This window comes from Nannospalax galili, unplaced genomic scaffold (assembly GCF_000622305.1).
Source record: "Nannospalax galili isolate Female #2095 unplaced genomic scaffold, S.galili_v1.0 scaffold1252, whole genome shotgun sequence".
Taxonomy (NCBI): Eukaryota; Metazoa; Chordata; class Mammalia; order Rodentia; family Spalacidae; genus Nannospalax; species Nannospalax galili.
In genome coordinates this window covers 260,068-282,033 of record NW_008330482.1, presented here as the reverse complement: position 1 = coordinate 282,033, position 21,966 = coordinate 260,068, and the positions used below count along the sequence as shown (strand labels likewise).

The following is a 21,966-nucleotide window of genomic DNA, read 5'->3' as shown; positions in this document are numbered from 1 at the left end:
TCTTGTGTTTTGAGGAAGGATCTCTCACTAGGACCTATGGCTTACCAATTTGGCTAGGCTGCCTGGCTATTGGGCCCCTAGGCTCCACCTGTCTCCACCTCCCCAGCAGTGATTAAAAACATGTACCACCATGCCCAGAATTTTTTTAATGTGGGTTCTGGGGACTGAAGTTAGGTCCTTATAAGGACTTTACCAACTGAACTATCTCCCCAGCCTCCTATTATTGTCTTTTAAAGATCACATCCCAAGTAGATTACCTGCAGGTTGGAGCCGTGAGAGCAGTAGGTGCTTAAAAATGTTCACTGCCAAGGACAACCTGAACACAGCTTCAAAGGTCTTGACCTTCTGGTCTATTTGCAAGGCCTACCATACAAAGCCCAATAAAATGGCACCTTACCTTAATCACTTTATCAGTTCCAGAAGTCAGCAACCATCCCCTGGTTGCATCAAAATGCACGTGTACAATGTTATGTTTACTGTCATGGAAGGTGGCTGTGGGCACACGCCTGGAAGGAACAAATGAGAGTAAAAGGGGGACACATGAATGATAGATAACGGGTGACCTTAAACTCTAATTTTTAGCCTAATGGCTAAAGCTGCTTCACCATTAGAACTGTTCCTGTCTTCATCCCCTAGAGATTTGTTATATGGTTTAATTTTATTATTAATTTATTTTGTGCATGTATGTAATGATGTGTCATGTTGCACATGTGGAGGTCAGGACAACTCTTAGGAGTTGATTCTCTCCTGTTACCTTGGCAATCTAGAGATTGAATTGAGGTTGTCAGACCTAGGTGCAAGTGCCTCTACACACTGAGCCATCTTGATGGCCCTATTATATGACTTAAAAATAATCAGGCCAGTTGTGGTGGCCCACCTGGTAGAATATGAACAGGCAGAGGCTGGAGAATCATGAGTTCAAAGTCATATAAGCTGGTGCAGTGGTGTACACCTTTAATCCCACCATTTGTGGGGCAAAGGTAGATCTTTGTGAGAGGGAGGTCAGCCTGGTCTACACAGCAAGTTCCAGGGGAGACTCTGTCACAAAAACTAAAAAACAAACAAACAAAACCAAAAAACCAAAAAAACCTCAATTAAGTAAAAGTACATTTCTAGTCTCCAAAATGGGAAAGATGAAAGTCCCAAGATCCTTCAGGAGAATGTGCTGTTCTGTTGGAGTCCATGAAAATCTATGCTTCAGAGAAATCTTTAAAGGACCACAGTGCCTTTGCCAAGTCTGTTCTTAGAAGGAAGGACTTGCTAGGAATATATTCTACCTTGGCCTATTAAAAAGATGTGTTTGTTAAAATGCCCAAGAGGCCACTGTGTTTCTAAACTTCATAGCATTCTAAAACTTTTAACAAGCGGATATATATGTAATATATCAGGCAAAAACACACACACACAACTTGTTGTGCTTTGGTCTATGGTTTTGTTGCTGATTTTAGTAAGAAGGCCTGTTGACTGCTTAGGTATGCTAGTAGCAACTCAAGGTCTTGCCCAGAGAAAAGGAAGAAGACATAGGGAGGCCAGGTAGCCTGGAGCAGACCCTCCTCATCATTTTCAGGGGTCTCTACTCTACTGTGGGCTCATAGAAGATGGTTTTCTTTTTTCTATAGCTAAATCTGGAGGAAAGACTTTCATTATACTAAACATGGTCAGTGTAAATGTTCAGAATCAAAGATTTCAGCTTAGCTTTCAAGTTCCTTTAGACTCTGCTGTCTTAATAAAATGAAGCATTGGAATTTTCACCTCTCTCCAATGACTAGAACTCTCATTAATCTCATCATATATAGGAGTGGAAAATAATCAATGACCATGAACACCACCCAGGCAAGGACACTTAACTTTGGTATGGATGATATCATTTACACAGTGCAGGGAGGACCACCTAACCTGTGGTGGGAAACTTGTTTGTGAGCAAACTTTTGGTGTCTGGGGGAGTTTTCAGTTCTCTAAGAGACAACATAGATTTGCTTCCCTCTTATTACAGCCAAAGTCTTAGGACACCAGGCAGAACTTGGGACTATTTACATCTTGAGGAAAGGGCTCAACTCTTCCCAGAAACTGAAACCTCCTGGAGCTCTTGCCTGATCCAGCACCTGTCAAGACACCAGCCTGGGCTCCAAGGAGAGTCCTGGCCCTGGCTCTCCGGGGTGGTTCTCAGTAAATGAGCTGACAGGTCTACTTGGAGAACATCTGCTGTCATACATACCTCTAGGGTTCAGAAGAGCATTGTGGTGAGTTCTTTGAGCATGCCCTCTCTTTACCTAGCCTTCATGATTACACAAACCTCTTGCTGGCAAAGAAGGGCTTTTACCGCATGTCCTAGTCTACAATGGACCCCAGCAAGCCAGGGTGGAGCCATGGCTAGAGTGCTGAGTGAAGCGCTCAGGCTGGCCTCTGTCCATAGCCTGAAAGGCCTACAAAGCACAGAACTTACTCCTCATCTGTAATGGCCTCGTGGCAGCTGTCACAGACCCTCACTTCAAACTCGAAGCCCATCAATGGGATGGAGGAGCGCTTGGAGCTGCACTTGCCACAGACAGCCTTCCCACACTTCCGGCAGTGGTGCTGGGGGAGGAGAAAGAAAAAAGGTTGCAGGGGTCTGGCCACACTCCAGGAACACTCAGGTGAGACCAAGTGCTCTCAGATAAAGACACTAGACCATAGTGCCCTGGAGTGGTAGCACATTTCAATAATCCCAGCAATGGGAGGAGGCTGAGGCCAGAGGGTTGTGTGTTTGAGGTCAGAGTGTGATTGTGTCTTAAGTGGAAGGGCTTACTTTATATTTGATGTGGGTAAACAAGAATACATAACATTATTTAACTGTTCTATAAGGTGCTGAGAGGATTGGGAAGACTGGTTATCGTCCTGCAACTGAACACAATGCAACACTGCCCTGAAACCTATAAAGGGTATATCAGGTAGGTGTCTACTCCTGGTGGTCTCTATTCAGAATGGGAATTTTGGGGATGCTTCCTCTCTCTTACTTTCCCATTCTCTATCCTTTCCAATTACCACTGCTATGAGCTACACACATAGGAAGCAGCCAACAGCCAGATCTTAAAGCTGAGTGAACTGTGATACATTTGATTTCCTTGGGGAAGACCACACTGGATCAGATTTTGAAATGCTGTGTTATAATAGATCTAAATAACTAAAACCAAGTCAGAAGGATGGAAAGTAAAATGATTAAGGAGAAATAAATATCCCTCGTGTAATTTCATGGTTTGGAAACAATATGAACTAAAGTGAATGAGCTTAAAATTAGAATGTTAAGGTATGTTTCAACTGATACATTAGAATTTTAACACAGTATCTCTCAAGTACTTACTGAGAACAAATCACTACAGAACAGAATCGAGTAGGAAGGGGTTGCAGAACACAGTGAGGTTGTAACAAGATGCCCATAGTACAACCATTTACTCCATTACAATGCCCCTTCAGGGTGCTGTTTAAATTACTTCCACATAATTACACCTGAATGAAGCACTCATCTCACCCACCTGTCTTAGGCCAATTTTCTTATTGTCCCACATTTGCTTGAAGTTCCAGAAGAAAGGCTGATCACATTTTTGGCAGGAATCACTGTCCAACCACTCAGGAGTCTTGTCAAATAAAACATACAACAGGTGAGGAGTGGTATGGACAGAGGAACCACAGACACTGCTGAAACTTTCAGAATTAAAATGTATTTATCAGAAACAATACTGATTTCTCAGTCACTCAAAAGTACTTACTGTCAGACCCTGGGGGTGGAATCTAGTGGTGAATAAAAAGAACCTAGCATTCTAGGGAGATATCCTGAAAATATTATTAGTAATGACTCAGTATGTCTGAGAGTATAAGGTCTAAGAGAAGTACATAAGGAGAAACAGGGGCTCTGGCACAGGATGGGATTCTCTGTAGAGGGCAAGTAGGCAGAGACCTAAGGCTAGAAGAGGAGGCCAGGCAGAGGGTAAGTGCAGCTCAGGATGACTGGAGGGCAGATAAGAGATGGATGAAGCTAGAGGGGGTGGCAGAGGTCATATTGCAGAGGCTCCTAACTACCATGTTGGAAATTTTACTCTCTGTGGTGCTTTGAATGAGAATGTTCCTCATAGGCTCCAAGAATTTGGACATTTTGTCCCCAGTTGGTGGTGCTGTTTTGGGAGGTCTTAGAAGGTGTGGCCATGCTGGAGGAAGCACGTCATTGGGGCAGGCTTAAAGAGTTCTTAAGCCTTGCCAGATCTCCAGTTAGTCTCTGATTCCTGTACCTGCTTGAAGATGTGAGAGCTTAGCTTCTGCTCCTACTCCAGCCACCTCTGCCGCCATGCCTCCCCACCATGATGGATTCTTGCCCCTTTGGAACGATAAACTAAATAAGCTCTTCCTTTTATAAGTTCCCTTGGTCATGGTGTTTCTATCACAGCAACAGAAAAGTGACTAATACAGTAATTGGTACCAGAAAGTGGGTTGTTGGCTGTGAAGAACCTGACCATATAGGTTTTTGGAGGAATGTGGAAGACTTTGGAAGTTTGAGCTAGAAAAGTGGTTGATTGCTATAAACAGAGCTTAACAGGCCTTTCTAGTAAACACCTGGAAGAAAGCAGTGCTGAGAACAACATTGTTCCAGAGGGAAATAAGGGCTTAAGCAGCAATTGGGATATTTGGCGAAGTCTGGCTGGAGTCTTCCCACAGCCAAAAAGCTTGCCTGAGGCTAAGTTGAAAAGCAAGGGACTAATTTCTTTGGTGGTGGAAATTTCAAGACAGCCTAAAGTAGAAATGGTGATATGGCTATTAATGGTGAATATTATGAAGATCTACAATAAAAAAGAGCAAATGGGGCAGAAAGAAAAGTAGAATGCACAGTTTGAATTGAAAAAGAGCACTAGGAAGATTTGATGTTGAAGCCGATGCATGTGCTAAAGGAGAGGATCCTTTTGATAAGGAGATTAAAGTGAATAAGGAGAGGCCTAGAGATTTGCACTTACAGTAATGGAGAGAGTGCCTCCAGGGCAAGACCACACTTAGCTAAGTCTCCAACTTGTGAAAGGAAAATGCTGCAGGGGTTTTCTACTAGAAAACCACTGAAGAAAAAAGTTTCTAAAATGGATGAAGCAGGCTGGAGTCCAACCCAAATTTGCAGCCAGACTTGGCAGTGTCATTCACCTGGTGCTGGCTTTAGAGGCAAGAGTGAAGAGCTCATTGGTCCTTTTGCAGTTTCAGAGAGCCATCAAGGTCAGGTAGCATGCAGCAGGGATTCCCTTGCACAAAGAAGGCCTTGATAAGTCATTGCGTGAAGCTGTGAAGGTGAAGCCTGGTTGGCAGCAGAGACTCTAAAAAGATGTTTGTGAAACCAGAACGATGAGACATCTGCCAAGAAGACCTGCATACAGGGAGTGGCACCAGCCCAAGAGAGAGGTTTTACACAGTAAAGCTGGAGAGGCTAAGCCATTTAAGCCCTTTGGAAGTAAAGTCCCAGAAGCTGGATGTGGAGCTATTTGGATTTGGTGTTTGTCCTGCTGGTTTTTGCTCTTGTTTTGGTCTGGTATTTCCTCACTATGCCTCTGTTCCTCCCTTTTGGAATGGTAATGTGTATTCAGTTCTACTTACAGTATGTTGGGAGTATGTAATTTGTCTTTTGATTTTACACAGGCTTACACTTAAAGAGATTGACCCAGTCTCAGAATAGACTTTGGATTGTGAACTTTTGAATAGTATTGAGACTGGTAAAGACTATGGGGACTTTTAAGGTTGGACTAAACACATTTTGCATTTTATATGACCTTGATCCTATGGGGGCCAGGGAGTAGAATGTGGTTGTTTGAATGAGAATGTCCCCTCATAGGCTCCAAGAATTGGGACATTTTGTCCCCAGTTGGTAGCACTGTTTTGGGAGGTCTTAGAAGGTGTGCCCTTGTTGAAGGAAGCACATCACTGGGGGTAGGATTAAAGAATTCTTAAGCCTTGCCAGATCTCCAGTTGTTCTCTACTTCCTGTGCCTGCTTGAAGATATGAGTGCTGTTTCTGCTCCTGTCACTGCCTGCCACCATGCCTCCTGCCATGGCAGACTGTAATTCCCCTGGAATCGTAAGCTCAAATGAACTCTTCCTTCTTAAGTTGCTTTGGTCAGTGTTTCTATCACAGTGACTAATACACTCTCTAATTACACATTGTGATGTCTAACTGCACATGACATATGTGTATAACCCCATCATGAGTAGTCTAAATTAAGTAAGACAGGGTTTAAAAAGATATTCTGCTTAAAGGTATTCTTTAGCAAATCGTGTGTGTGTGTGTGTGTGTGTGTGTGTGTGTGTGTGTATGTGTTATACTGGAGACTGAACCTAGGTCCTCATACATTAAGCAAGCACTCTACTACTGAGCTATATCCCCAGGCCTCTTCAAAAGATCTTTACATACTATGCATATGATGTCTACATTTGGCTCTAGTTTCACGTTAAACTGCAGAATTCATTACTTAGCAGAAAAAGTAATCTCCTTCTAAACAGGCCCAAGGAATCTTGACAAATACACCCAACCCAGGGTTTCCCAAAAGTGACCTATAGGGACAGCCAGCTCATTAGGATGCTTGGAGGCCTGAGATCAAACAAGTTTGAGAAATGCCACACACTGAAGCCCACTGCTCCTCATATTCACAGTGGGCTGCAGTGCGAAGGCAACTCTGGCTCCTTTCTTTGTTGATGTGACTCTTTCCTGAGGAATACCTGCATGTTTCTTTACAGGCCAGCCAGATGGCTCAGCATGTAAAAGCTCTTTGCTGCACAAGCCTGACCAGTGACCCTGGGTCACTGAAACCCAGGGTGGAAAGAGAAAAATGACTCTTGGAAGTTGTTCTCTGACCTCCATCTGTGCACCATGACACACATTCTCTCTCTCTCTCTCTCTCTCTCTCTCTCTCTCTCTCTCTCTCTCTCTCTCTCATAATAATGTATATTTTTAAAAGGAATACTTATTATAGATCAGATTTTAGGAATTAGCCTCTTCTACCTTCAGGCAGAAATGAACCTAATACTATATAGGTTTTCAAAAAACAAGTAAAAAGGGGCCTTTTACAGAGTTCTATTCTGGTTCTATTCATTTTATTAAACCCAAAAGAAAAAGAGTCAGTCTTGATTTACTTTTAATTTTCAGGCCCTATTCAGTTTAAAGACAGACAATACAATAACACAAAGTTCTTAGCTAAGACATTTTACCTCTAAAAGACCTAAATATACCATTATTTTTCTTGAACATACAATGTAGGATAATTCGGAAGATTATAAAAGAAATAAAGAAACAAAAACTTACTTGTTACAAAACAAATCAAATGATGCTTATAGTTTGTAATCAGATTAGATCAATCAGAAACTCCTGGTGGTTTGAAAATAATGCAACTTCTCATAGCTAAAAATTTTTTTACAGATTAGGAGATGGCTGTCAATAAAATGCCTCCCTGCAGCATGAGGACCTGAGTTTGTATCCCTAGCATACATGGAAAAGCCAGGTGCAGCACTTGGGTAATAGGGGGTGGGCAGACAGGTGGCACCTTGGTGCTCATTGGTCAGGCAGCCTGATCACATGCATGCATACACATACTCACATGCACATGTACCCCTACCATAAATATATACAACACACACACACACACACACACACACACACCTTTGGAACAGGTGTCAAATATGCAACAGTGAGTATGTATCTAAGAAGAAATTTGGAGGGAAAAAATCAGCACATTTAATAGGATTCTATTTTTGGTTAAAAAATTTACACTTGCATAATTATAAAGATTTAAAGAAGGGTGTTTGACAATACGGGGGGTTTTTGTTAGTTACAGAATTTTCTAAGTATACTTATTCTGAGTGGGGGGTATTATAAGTAATTTGCCTGCTTACTATTGTTAATAAGTATTTTATAATTTTCTACAAAGAACATGTACTATATTTAATATTCTTTAAAAACTGATTTTATCAGCTCTACAGACAAACACATGTTTTAACATCTGGGATGTCAACCTGATCTGCACCAGCCACTGCCTGCTCTGTACTGTCTCCCATCTGTCACCCTCATCTCTGACAGCTGCAAACCTCCCAGGAGCACTATCACACCACATGCAACCTCTCACATTCACCTTGTTCTTCACCTGGTGTTTCTTACCCTGAAAAGCCCATGAATCTCCCAGGAAGAGCATGTGCAGGCCCCAGTGAACTTTTCCCTGAGTGTCAGCCAGTCATAACACCCCTTTCAAAATACCCAGCACTGAATTTCTAACTAATGTAATTTCATCATTGATATCATTTAATAGCATTCCAAAGTTTTTGGGAAGCCTGTCAGCACTTCAGGTTAGGAAGTGCTTCATTACTGTCTCGGGCCTTGAAAGGTGAGCCATAGCCAGGAAGCAGTTTCCCAGATGAGTTATAAAAACAATAGCAGGAGACGGGCTTGTAAAGTATGGCATTTGGAAATGAAGGATAGAACCATTTCCATTGCTTACTTAGAGCCTTAAGACATTTTTTTTCTTTTTAATTTTTATTTATTATTTTTACTTTATGTGTTCATGTATTGCCTGCACGTAGGTAAGTGCACCCATGTTGTGCAATGCCCGGTGGAGGACAGAAGAGGCTGTCAGATCCCCTGGAACTGGAGTTACAGTTGTTAGCTGCCATGTGGGTGCTGGGATTTGAACCTGGGTCTTCTGTAAGAACAACCAGTGTTCTTAACCGCTGAGCCATCTCTCCAGCCCCAAGCCTTAAGACTTTTAAACCCATCAACAAATACTGACTGTCCACGTGCATGTCAAAAGACATAACTTAAGCAAGATGGCACCAAAGCCTGTCCCCCAAAGCCTGCTATGTTCTCAAACCACACTGTTATCTTCCTTTGGGTTCGTCCATTTAAAAAAAAAAAAAAAAATCCCACAAAAGCCAGGCCAGCCTAGATGTGACTATGCCTAACCCAAAGCAAGCCACTGTGCAGAACTCAAGGCAGGACACAATCACTGGTCCCAGTAGAGCCTGGTTAACATGGCCAGCACTCACTGTAATGATCCCCTGCCAGTATATGAATGGTGCCAAGTGTACTTTTCAAAAGCAATATTCTACAATTCCCTGTTTCCGACTAGTAATGATCATTTTAATTAGTTACTAATAGAACTCCTGTGGATTTATGGTTTCAGCAAATAAGCTTTAATCTTCCTAAGCATTTAATTACTGACATTTGAAAGGCATTACATTGTGGGGAACAGCAACTACTCTCGAAATGAGACTGGAGTTAGGACATGAAAAAAAATTGGATATTGTTTTTGTCTTTATAATGTGTTCTTTTTCTATTTAATTCTTACATTCTGCAAGAAATAAATTACAAGAATATTCACTGTCAAAGAGAAAGTCTACACAGAACAATTCTAGGGAAATAGAAAAGATGGTTAACTTCAAAATACTTGTCAAGGAGATATTCAATAAGCATTAGTTATTAAAATGCATACAGATTAAAAGGAAAACTTGTTTAAAAAGTATTATAGTAAAATTTAAATATTTGCTTAAAAGACAAATATACATATCTGGGGAATTTCTTAGAATATGACAAATAACCAAAAAATATTATTTCCAGTATTTCTATGAAAACCAAACTAAGGGTTCTTACTCCTTGAGAGTTTTCTATTTTCACAACTCATTTTATCCCCAAGGCTAGTTGTCAAAAAACAGGTGGTTCCTTTTTCTTACCTGTACTGCTGCTAATAAATGTATAACATATCTACAGTCTAAACAGTTTAGTCTCAGTCAAAATTCTCATGAACTTTCTACCACATTAATGTTACATGCCAATTTGTGAGGGGTGGAATGCACAGGGACTCCTCATATACTACAAATTTAATTTTATGACAGAATGTACCTTATACCATGGTTTAATCATTAAGGAAATACGCAGGAGGGGAGGGAGAGTCAGAACTAAGGGCCCAACTCCGCCTGCTGCGACACCTACCTCTTGCCTCTCAACATCCATGTTCCAGACGACAATGCCACCATCACCACCACATGAGATGAGCTGCCTTGTGTGCTGCGCATAGGAGAGAGCTTGGATTTTGTCACTGTGAAAGAAACCAAGGGTTGGGGTGAGCTTAGGAGAGCAAATAACAGGCTCCATGTAGAAAGCTCATCAAAGCCATCAAAGCACTCAAACTCAATGCCTGAGCCCCAAAGTACAGCTAAGAACTTTGTGGACTCTTCAACATACTAATGATCAGATCTAAAATGAGTCTAAATGCTGCTTTACCTTGCTCAGGCCCAGGGGAAGGTAGGCTTAGTCAGTTACTAACACTTGAAGAAAAGATGACTGCTGAATTGACTATAACATTAAATCTGTAGTACATATTGGTTTATACTTCTTTTTAATTTTCTTTTTTTACAGTTCTACAGATGTATATTTTGCATACTGACCACTCTTACCTCCCACCTCCTATTCCCCCATTCACCCCCCCCAAATCCATTTTGTACGTTCATGACTATTTGTTTTTATTTTGTGATGCACCAAGGTTAACCAGGGCTATCTGTGGGACCGTGGGTTTGGAGCTATTCCTTGGAGCCTGGTGAGCTCAGCAGAGGGTGTACAACTTTTTTAAAAAAAATTTTATGTATATGAGTGTATTGCCTGCATGTAAGTGAGTGCACCTGTGTTGTGCAATGCCGCAGAGGTCAGAAGAGGGCTTCGGATTCTCCCAGAACTGGAGTTAAGGATGGTTCACAGCCACCATGTGGGTGCTGGGAATCAAACCCGGGTCCTCTGCAAGAGCAGTCAGTGCTCTAAATCACTGAGCCATCTCTCCAGCCATGGGTGTACAACTTTTAAGGACAGTGATTCTTCTTCTCCCAGAATCTAGTGATAGCCAATAATGGTTAAGAAATAAAGGTCAGGGCCATATGAGCCCTCTGCTTCCTTGGCTGACTGTTGATAGGGCTGGTCTCATGTGGGCTCAGTACAGGTTAAGTATTATTAGTGGATCCTAGCTTCAACTCCAGGTATGAGATATGTAACTAACATGGAGTACCTGCACAAGACAGGAAATACAGGAGGGAACAGGGTAGGTGGGGGGTTTAGCCTTGGAAAGGGGAATAGTAGAACACAGGATAGATAAAAAGAAAGTAATGAGGGAGAAAGGTGGGTAGAAAGGTTTAGGCAGGAAGAGAGGGGGTAGGGTGGGGATGGATTAGGGAGATGAGGGTCCAAGACAAAGGGAGCATAAAGAAATCATTTGGAAAGATACGCCCGCCTATGCAATAGTGGTTTGACTGTAGGCGTGTGTGAGGGGGGAGGTAACTAACTGCCCTCTGAATGGGTTCAACACCCACTTGGAGGAGGGGAACACACCAATCCCTGGTACTATAAGCCTGGAAACAACACAGGTATAGGGAGGTAGTAGCCCATGTGGGAAACATACTTCTGATGGTTAACTAAATGAACATAGCAGCAAATGGCCTTCGAAATACCTACGTTTATACCCACAGACAAAAGAAGACTGCAGCCTTAATCAGAGAAGCCTCTGCTTATGATGAATAGTGGTGAATACAGAGTGCATGGCTGCCCAAGATGCAGAGAATAAGTGACAGATGTGGGCCCAGCCCTAACAAGACACCCACCCTCTCTACAGCTAATGAACACTGCAGAAGGGGGTTGAAAGAATGTAAGAGCAAGAAACTGGGGTGAAGTCAATGAAGCACCCTCCTTAGTTGCAATGTAACTACTGTAATCAGTAACCCACATTCAATTAAAGTTTTTTTTGTTTTATTTATTTTTATTTTACATATGTGAATGTCATGCCCGCATGTGTGTAAGTGCACCTGTGTCATGCAGTGCCTGAGGAGGACAGAAGAGGGTGTTAGATCCCCTTGAACTGGAGTTACAGACATTTGTTAGCTGCCATGTGGGTACTGGGATTTGAACTGGGGTCTTCTGCAAGAACAATCAGTGCTATTAACTGTAATCCATCTCTCCAGCCTCTAGATTCAAAATTTTTTAAGAATCATGATTTTGGGCTGGGGAGATGGGTTCAGTGAGAAAAAGCACTTCCATGAGGACCTGATCTTAAATTCTTAGAACCCAACATAAAGCTGGACACATACTGCGAGTGTCTGTGAGCCCAGTGCTTCTATGGAGAGATGGGAGGCTGAGGAAGGAGAATTCCCAGAAGCTCATGGCCAGGCAGCTTGGCATGTGCAGTGGAAAAATAAGAAAAAGACTCCACCTCATACAAGGTGGAACATGAGGACTGACACTTGAGGCTGTCCTCTGACCTCCACATGCGTGCCCCCTCCCCATCAAGATTTCACCTTTGCAAACATTATGCTTACGGGTTCTAAGGTCACTCTTTGATATGCCCACTGGGAATTGCTAACAGAGCCAGGGAGTGGTGCTGCCTGAGGTGCATGTCAGTGGGGCTTATCCCTAGGCATCACGTTTTTGGCCCTTGGAGTAAATCAAAGCAGTAACAACTTGCATTTTGCTGACTCTGTTTCTCTGTTCTTATTTCCTCTTGATTTTGTACTTATTTTTGTTTCTACTTTGTACATGACTGACAATTTGGCATAGCCAGTAGTGAGTTATAGAACTTCATTCTTTTGGGTCAGAGAGACTAGAGTATCTGGCTTCTAGCTAACTTCTGCTTATATGTCTGTATTTGAGCTCAAATCAATTAGACATTTAGATGGGTACCATGATGTACTCTACATTAGAGTAGAAATATGGTGTTATTTTGCTTTGCTAGGCTGCTAAAATGCTTGTATGAGACAGTTCTCAAATGTCTATATTCTCTCTCCTCCCAATTTTTTTCATGCAATATAAATTAGTTACTTTTGTAATTATTATAATTAAATGAATAGTAGTGTCAGGTATGGTGGTGTAGACTTATAATTCCAGCACTTGGGAGGTAGAGGCTGGAGGAGCAGGAGTTCAAAGTCATCTTTGGCAACTACTGTAAGTTTGAGATTATGTTGAGGTACATGAAACCCTGTCCCCAAAACAAACAATCTTCTCTCCAACAAACACCCCTGCCCCCAAGACTATGTGCCAGGTGAAAAAAGAAATACAAGTAAGTAACTTTTTTTTTTTTAAAGACTAATATTATCTTAAATCAGTTGTTCCAAAGGCCAGAGGCTCTCTCTTTAAAACTTGATATAAAAAACTTTAGTTTAAAAGAATGCTAACTATAAATAATTATTGTATTTTAAATTAAAATGAAAAAAGGATGTATTTGAAAATTGCAATGGATTAATTCCATTTTGACATTACAAATGTTTTCAAAACAGAAAAACCTAATAAAATACCACTGTTTAATGTTTGTGAAAGTATTTTGACTGTCTGGCTTAATGAGAGAGAGAGATAGCTATTTATACTCTACTGAATTTATTACCATTTATTACCATGCAGTATCTAGCCTATGGAAAACTCTACTGTGTACTTTCAAGAGAAGAACACTAAAGGCAAACTTAAAGTGCCAATCTGTCCAGGAATATGAAGTGGAAAAATGAAGGGCATGACTTGGAAAGGAGTTTATTTGCTTTGCTTTAAAATATCTGAAGAAAGCCTAGATAAGGCATTACAGTGTTGGCAAAGTTCCCTCAGTCCTGATGACTGCCTTGATTTACTGATTACTACTTCTGACTACAATGTGAAAGGATACATTTTACATGCTGTAGAATCTGCCCAGCTGGCAGATTCTGTGTTGTCAGAATTATTTTCAGTTATTTATGTTGACTATCGTCTTTGATTATTTAAGATGGGAAGGAAAGAAAGGGTCCTTACTTGGGGAAAAGGCTCAATTCTTTAAAACTTGTTATTTTCAATGTTTAAGATATTCCTTACTGCTTTGTGCAGATACCAGTGTTCCTGTCCTAAACAAGTACCTCGGACTCAACAGCAAGCACAGTTATTTTTGACTTTTCAAACTGAATCTCTATATTAAAAATGTTTAATGTTTATAAGATTTTTATGCCAAAACTCAGAAATTTCCCCGAGTGGTCCTAGAAAACTATTAAGATCTGTTCCTTCACCTTCTGAAGACATACTATTCACAGATGCATTCCATGTGCTACTATTTTCAGAGTTAAGGTTGGACTGGAGCCAGCAGCAGAATGCTTACCTGGCATGTGTGAGGCTCTGGGTTCAATACCTAACACCACAGAAAGAGAATAAAAAGGGCCAGGCGTGCTGGCTCATGCTGGTTATTCCAGCACTGGCAGATTGAGGCAGGACTACCATGGATTTGTGGCTGGGATGAGTTCCAGTTCTGGGCCAGTTCTTTAAGAACTGATCTAAAAACAAAAGCAAAGCAAAACAAAGCCAAAAAAAATTTTTTTTAAGATTAAAAAAAAAATTGTAAGAGTTTTTGTGTGCATGTATGAATGTGCACCATATTTGTACCTGGTGCCCATGGAGACCAGAAAAAGGTGTCAGATCCCCTGGAACTGGAGTCACAGATGGTTGTAAGCCATCCTGTGGGTGCTAAGAACCAAATCCTGGTCCTCTGTAAGAGAAGTAAGTAGTCTTAACCACTACTGAGTTATCTCTCCAGCCCCCAAAGCAAAACTTTTAAAAAGTTTTTTCCTAGGTTGTTAGCCTTGGTCAAATGTTATTAGTAATTGCTTTGTTTTGTTTGTTCAAAATTTTATTTTTATAGAAGACCCCAGAGATTTGCAAATGTTCTTACTGTTGTGCTTATTAGGAAATGGTTAGGGAGGATATCTTAATAGAGAACTTATTCTGTCTCATTCTGATATTATTGGTCACAGTACATACTAACCATTCAGTCGTTAAGTCTCTATAACCTAGAGCTATCCTTTGTATTACTTTGATGTTTGCCTGAAGGTTCTGCTATAAGCTCAAACCAGGTTTGCGACTTCCATAAAGGATGGCCTCAGTCTTTTCATGGAAAAGACTGGCTGTATCTACCGGGGATTTAAAAATACTGACATTCTGAAGAACAGAGCCTTGGTCTCAGGCTACTGCTTGTCATCACATTGCTTAGACAGTGCTTAAGCTGTGTAGTGAACTGAGTCAGGATTCCCTTGGATTCTGCCCTCTTTGTTCTGGTTACAGATGGCATAATTAACATGTGCCACTAAACCAAGAGCCAGCAGAACAAGAACTGCTGTTCAATTTTAGGACAAAATGAAAAAAGGGACATATTTGTCTAGAATCTTGCTGATGTTTTAATAGCCTATTTTCTGAATATATGCTAATGTCTTTCCTCTTCCTTTAAGTCATCTTTAACCTACAATCTAGTAAGTTCTGCTTTTTATAATCTAATCAAAATACTTAAAAATAGCTAATTCTCATAGATTTCCCATAATTCAAACCTATTAAGAAAGAGTTCTTGTAATTTTCATGGTAATATACTTATTTTCATGGGTTCCATAAGAATCTATCCACAAGGGATGAGGAGATGACTCTGTTAGGAAACTGCTTACCATACAAGCATGAGGATCTCAGTTTGGATCCTAACACCCACATAAAAGGTCAGGTATGGGAGTATGCATCTATAATCCCAATGCTGGGGAGTCAGAAATAAGAGGATCCCTGGGGCTTGCTGTCCAGTCAGTCTAGCTGAATCAGTGAGCTCTAGGTTCGGTGAGAGATTCTTGTCTTAAAAAAAAAAAATCAAGGTAGACATGCAATTAAGGAAGACATCCAACACATGTGCATGCCCTTCACCCCCCCCATGAATGTGTGTGCACGCACACACACACACACACACAACCTACAAGATATAACTGCACAAACCAATTGTATAACCAAGCCTTTTTTCGTATTTGAGAATGATGCTCACTGAATCAAAAATGACTTGTCCCTTTAAGAATTCATGAAGCCAAGGTCTACAAAGCCCTAACAGGAAAACTTGCCGTGACTTTACAGGTACTGAGGAATGTAGAAGACCAGGAGCTTAGAAATGCTGTAAATGTCCAGGAATCTACTCAACCAATGTGCTGTAAGGTGAAGAATTTTTCAGACCTTGGCAAAGCAAATTAATAGAGGGTCTGAAAAGTCCAATCCATCTAACAAGTTCACAACTGTTAACAATTTCCAGACAGAAATCATTTTTGTAGGTATTAAGAGACTACTGTACAGCTCTAGGTATACAGAGCAAGCCCAAGAGGGATTATATGTCTCACTAACAATCTCACCTAAGAAACAGAAACAATTAGGCCAAACTTTATGAGACTAGCCTATTTTTATTTATTATTATTTTTTATGTGTATGAGTGTATTGCCTGCATGTGTGTAAGTGTACCCCTGTAGTACAATGCCCCCAGAGGTCAGAAGAGGGTATCCGATTCCCTCGAACTAGAGTTATGGATGTAAGGTTACCTGCCACCATGTGGGTGCTAAGAATCAAACTTGGGTCTTCTGAAAGAGCAGTCAGTGCTCTTAACTGCCTAGCCATCTCTCCAGCCCTTATTATTTTGTGTGGCAAAAAAATAATATTCAGCACCTAGAGCTGTTGTACATACCTGTAATCCCAGCACTAGAGAGAGTGAGGCAAGAAGATCTTGAGTTTAAGACTGGCCTGAGCTACACAGCAAGACTATCTAAAGCCAACCAACCAACCAAGGAAAAATAAGCCCAAATCTCTTTGAGTTTTATGAACTATTGTGAAAAACTGGAAATGGACAAAAAGAGACAACTGGGTATATTTTCAATGAAGTGTTTATCCAGAACACTCTCCTGGATTCCCTGGTTCTATAGATGTCTGTGTTATCAGTGCTTTTAACTGTGCAAGTTTACAACCCTGCATTATAGAAAACTGATATTACAGAAAACAAATCTTGCCCAGTGAAGACACCACTATCCCCAACCTCCACCCATCTATGAAGAAGCTAGCTGTGTATCCACTTATAAATTCGCTTTAGCATTTGGAGTGTGTATAAACAAGTATATGTATGTGGATATGTGGGGGTTGGAGGCACATGTGCACAGCCACATGTGTACTGTGGAGGCCAGCGGTCAACCTTGCCTGTTGTTCTTCAGGAACTGTCCACCTTGTTTTCTTATAAATAGGGTCTCTCACTGGGACCTATCAAGTAGGCTAGGCTGGCTGGGCAGTGATCCTCATCCACCTCTCTTTGATTCACCAGCACTGTGAGTACAAGGCCACACCACCATGCCCAGCCTTTTTTGTGGCCCTAGTGATCAAATTCAGGTTCTTGTGCTGGTGTGGCCAGCACTTTACCAACTGAGCTGTCTCCCCAGACCCCACTTTAGCATTTTCTACTGCTTATGTAAGAATTTTCCGTTGGACTTTAGTCCCAGCACTTGGCAGGCAGAGGCAGGTGGATCTCTGTGAGTTCAAGGCCAGCCTGGTTCACATAGTGAGTTCCAGGCCAGTCTGGGCTACAGGGAAACCCTATCTCAAAAAAAAAAAAAAACAACCCCCAAACCAAAACAACAAACCCACCACCAACAACAAAACAAGCAAGCAAACAAACAAAAAATTAAAAATCATACTTATAAAAGTACAGTGTGCCACCAACCTGACATTCAAGGTCAAGAAGGGAAAGCTATCTCACTGAACAGACTCATAACTATGATTTGAACTACACTTCATTTGTTAAGGCATCCTGATACACACATCAATGATCTTATAAGCCCAAAATGTGCTTCTGAAAGAAGTGATTTGCCATTCATAGCTGGTAGCAACATTCAGCAGCAAATTATTTATGGGACTCCAGGTCTGTTATTATTCCAGCACAGAAGAGAGGAACACAGTGATGAATGCTAGACTCTGAGCTTTATAACCTCCTCAGAGGTGTCCTGATTTAAGGATGAAAATACCACCACCTAACAGTAGGTGAGGGAATGTCCCTAGGCTCACAAAATGAAAAGACACCATTTTAGGCTCGTGTTTCATCTGACATCACCATAGCACAAGATAGAAGTTCAAACTGATTATTATATCATGGATGAGGCCTTCCCATGTGTACTTTACATATTCTGACAAGTGCATGAAAACCCCATTTTCCAAAGCATGGGGATCTGCTCCTTATGAACACCACTTAGTGGGGCAGCCTCATACTTCTTAGGCAACAGTATGTCAGATCAGACCCAGCCATGTAATTTAAGAATGCCAGTGAAAAATGAAGGCCCTTGTAAAAAATTCATTAAGAATGACAAGCAAGGTTCAGTACAGCATTAATGCCACATATGAACCCTTGATAAAATGGGGCCTTGTGTGACAGCAGGGGTCACATACCTGTGCCCATCCTGTAACTAACACTTTCAGGAGAAGGGTAGGAAAGTCCTTACCCTCTACAGATACTCTCAGACACAGGCTGGTGTCTGCTCAAAGGCCACATTAGGCCTCCTCATTTCCTAGAGCAAAAGGGACTTCAATGATAAAAAGTCTAGGCAATTTAGTGAGAACTGAGTTAGCTAAACATCTGCTACCAGAGGTCTCTCTCCTGCATTCACAAGTCTTCTAACCTCCAAGGATCTGAGAAGGCTCATGAATCACACACTTATAGTATTCTGGATAAGAATATGTATGATCACCCCAAGCCAGAGGGGCCGTAAACGGGATCTGCTTCCCAGGGATCCACTGGCCATAGTCAGTCCACACTGGAGCTCAGGGAGTGCTACCAGTGTCAGCTTGGGTCTACAGTTTACAGTCAGAGGTGGGAATTCAAGTCTGGAGCTGCCCCTGTCCTCTTGAATCTACCTTCTGAATGAACCCAGGGCTGTTTAGCTTGTGTTGTCTTCTTTGAAAACCTAATTTTGAGAACTCTGAGATCCCTTCACCTCCTGAGACCCCCCCCCCTTCATTTCCCCTACTTCTAGCACAACTCTGAAAGGGTGGGGACTATTTTCTTCCTCACTTTTGTTCCCCGAGTGCCTGATACAGAGCATGGCCTATGCCTAACTCAGTGGTACCTAATCCATTTGTTAATGGATTATGAGCACAGAGACTAAATGTATGTGGCAACACTTCCAAAGTATATGCTTTGCAAACAGGAACAGTAGCATGTACCTTGTTAACAAGGATAGTTAATTAGGCCTTTACTCCTGAGCTAATTATTTTACATGCATTATAACATTTATATTTTTAAATAACTTTTGGGTTTTCCTTCCACTATCACCTTATTTGATAAGTGAGGGAACAAAGGACCAGAGAAGTGAAGCACCTCACCTCAGGCCATAGGCATTAGCAGAAGGCTGGCTCAAGGTCAGTCTGCCTTAGAGGCCTGTATGTTAATGGTACACATTACACTGACAAACAGCCCCATTTTTTAGGACAAGACTCTACCCTCCTTGAACACTCTAATACTCTAATACGTACTATTTTAGCCTATTACGTGTTTAGTCAATGGTTAAGACATAAAAGATGCCCCCCCTGCCAGAATTCCCTAGGACTATGTGAGAAATACTGCTCCTAAAGCCCAAGGGTTTAAGGGGAAGCTGTTGTGCATGCAGACCTTGCCCTCCTTGCCCTCTCCAAACTCTGAAGACAAATTTGAGAATTCTTTTCCTTTCATAACTTTAAGAACAATTTACTTGATACCAGGGGATAAGTTCAAACTCTCCCAAATGTGTATTTATCTACAAATAGGACTTTTTTAATCAATAGGTTTTATTTATTGACTACTGACTAATTGATTAACTTTTGTTTTTTTGAGACAGGGTCTCCCTCTAGCACCAGCTGGCCTGGATCTTGCTATGTAGACCAGGCTGGCCTTGATCTCACAGAGATCTGTCCATGCCTCCCGAGTGCTGGGACTAAAGGCATGGATCACCGCACCTGGCTTTATTTATTTATTTTTGAGACATGGTCTGATGTAGGCAGGCTGCCTAAGGATGACCTTGAACTGCCCATCCTCTTGCCTCCTTATCCCCAGGACTGGGATTATAGTAGCTATGTTTCACAACACTTGACTTCCCAAAGTGTAAGGATGCTCATAACAAAAGTCTTACACATGGTAAGAGAAGCAAGAAAGAAACAAGAGCTAGAATTCTGGAAAGGGGAAATACATAATTCATGCATGCCTATAAGTCCTGGCTGTGGTCAACCTCATATAACCTGCTGTTTCCAGTTTCTATAGTAGGTCCCAACACAAGGGATAACAGATCTACCATTGCTTTAAGTCAAATTACATTCAACTGCCCCAAAGTTTTAGGTCTAAGAAAACACTATCAGAAAAAGGACAGTCATAAATCTGGTCATGAAACAACAGGTATTACTGTAAGTTTAAAAAAAGATCTAAAAGACAAGGACAAGCAGGTGGTGGCACATACCTGTAATCTCAGCACTCAGAAAGTTGAGTCAGGAGGACTGCCATGAATTTGAAGCCAGCCTAGTTTCATAGTGAGTACTAGGCCATTCAGAGCTACATTTTGAGACCCCATTTCAAAATAAACAAAACAAAATGAAAATGAAAACGAAACAAAACAATATGTGCCTAGAGGCACAACACACCTCTAGGTTATGTGTCGGTAGTATCTGTGTAACTAACGACTAGCACTTGAACAATCATAACTGACTCCTGACATTGGAGCTTTTCTTTACCTTTCCTTCATAGAGGTAGCCTGGCATCCAATTATATTCCACTTGCTACAGGGAATAAAAACATCACAATGCTTGAAATGCAGATAATACCATATAAGAGTATATTTTCTTAGCTTTCCTCCCTTGGACATGGAAAACTCCAGTGTCATCAATCCCATTCTTTAATGCTAAGCTTTCTTTGCTTTGATGAGATTTTTACACAATCTGACTCAATGATGAGATAAGTTTTTGAGAACAGTGTTAGGTGATTTTGCTACTGTGTGATCATCACAGAGTTTACAACTCTAGATGGTACAGTCTAGGTTTATACACTTAGGTTACAGGGGATAAGCCCTTACTCTGAGGACACAAACATGCTACTATACTGAATGCTACAGGCACTTCTGACAAAATGACATTCATGTGTGTAACACATTTACACATAGGAAAGATACAATAGAAATACTAGGCCATATGATTTTTTTTTTTTTTTTTTTTTGGCTACATTATGGTCTTATCAGACCACTGTTTTCTGTGTGGTCTTTCCTTGAGTGAACTGTAATTATAAATAAACCACATTTGCTGCTTCAGAAACAGGAACAGCAGATGTGTGGCGCTCCCCTGAACACCATGGCTACACATGTCCATGACAAGGGGAAGTCCTCTGGCCCTGTTGGGAGCTCAGCTTGCTCACTTCCTAAGGTGACCATCATGTCCCCGATTTGGATCCAATTCTGACCACTAGTCATCATGAGGGAAGGAGGGAACTTAACCCCAAGCAGAAAAGAAACAAAACACACACAGGGTACAGCAGCCACCACATGTAAACCAACACCCACTTTCACAGATCACAGTTGCAATGCCTTGCTAGACCCTGGCTCACCAACAGAAAGCAGATTAGCTCCTAGTCTCATCCAACTTGGGCTCAGGAAACCTACGGTACTAGCAAGGATTTGGGGGCAGAACCTTAATATTCTTACTGGAAAAATGGTATCTTTGATACAGTGATTGTAAGATGAAACTGAGGCATCGGTGGCTTTTGAAAGCTCGTTGCCAAAATATAAGGCATGTTTCAAACATAAGAATCATGGAGTGCTGCTCTACTGCCCATTTCCATGGTGAAAGAACAGCTGTTGTGCGAGGGGTTGTAGACTCTGCTCTCTACCCCTTCTTTGTACTTCACTAGGAAGCCCTGCTGATTCCAGCAGCCCAAACAGGCCCTGACGCCACCCTAGCAGTGACAGCCCAAATGAATGAAGAAGTCCATGTCTCTGATCTTGCTCTATGATACCAGACTGGCCTCTCAGGCTGTGACCTCTGGACAGGACAACCCAACTTCATTGATTCCTAAAAGGGAAAGGTCTGCAGCCATTGTCCCTGTTCTGGTCAGTTCTCTCTGGCTCTCATTCCAGTAGCCTGTTTGCTCATTGGTGTAGGTCTAACAGCAAGATTTCA

The 21,966-nt window shown here is 41.5% G+C and overlaps 1 protein-coding gene across 3 annotated transcripts in view; it reads right to left on the bottom strand.

The window, feature by feature from the left end:
* The window catches only part of Wdfy2 (WD repeat and FYVE domain containing 2), a 201,624-nt gene that overhangs the window by 6,987 nt on the left and 172,671 nt on the right, over positions 1 to 21,966 (bottom strand). For all 3 annotated transcript variants that reach the window (XM_029570555.1, XM_008847350.3, XM_029570557.1), the window contains 4 exons: positions 9,970 to 10,075; positions 3,510 to 3,611; positions 2,444 to 2,574; positions 398 to 506 (listed from right to left, as the gene is read on the bottom strand). In XM_029570555.1, the coding sequence (XP_029426415.1) occupies positions 398 to 506; positions 2,444 to 2,574; positions 3,510 to 3,611; positions 9,970 to 10,075 (448 nt within the window). The remainder of the gene's footprint in view (positions 1 to 397; positions 507 to 2,443; positions 2,575 to 3,509; positions 3,612 to 9,969; positions 10,076 to 21,966) is intronic.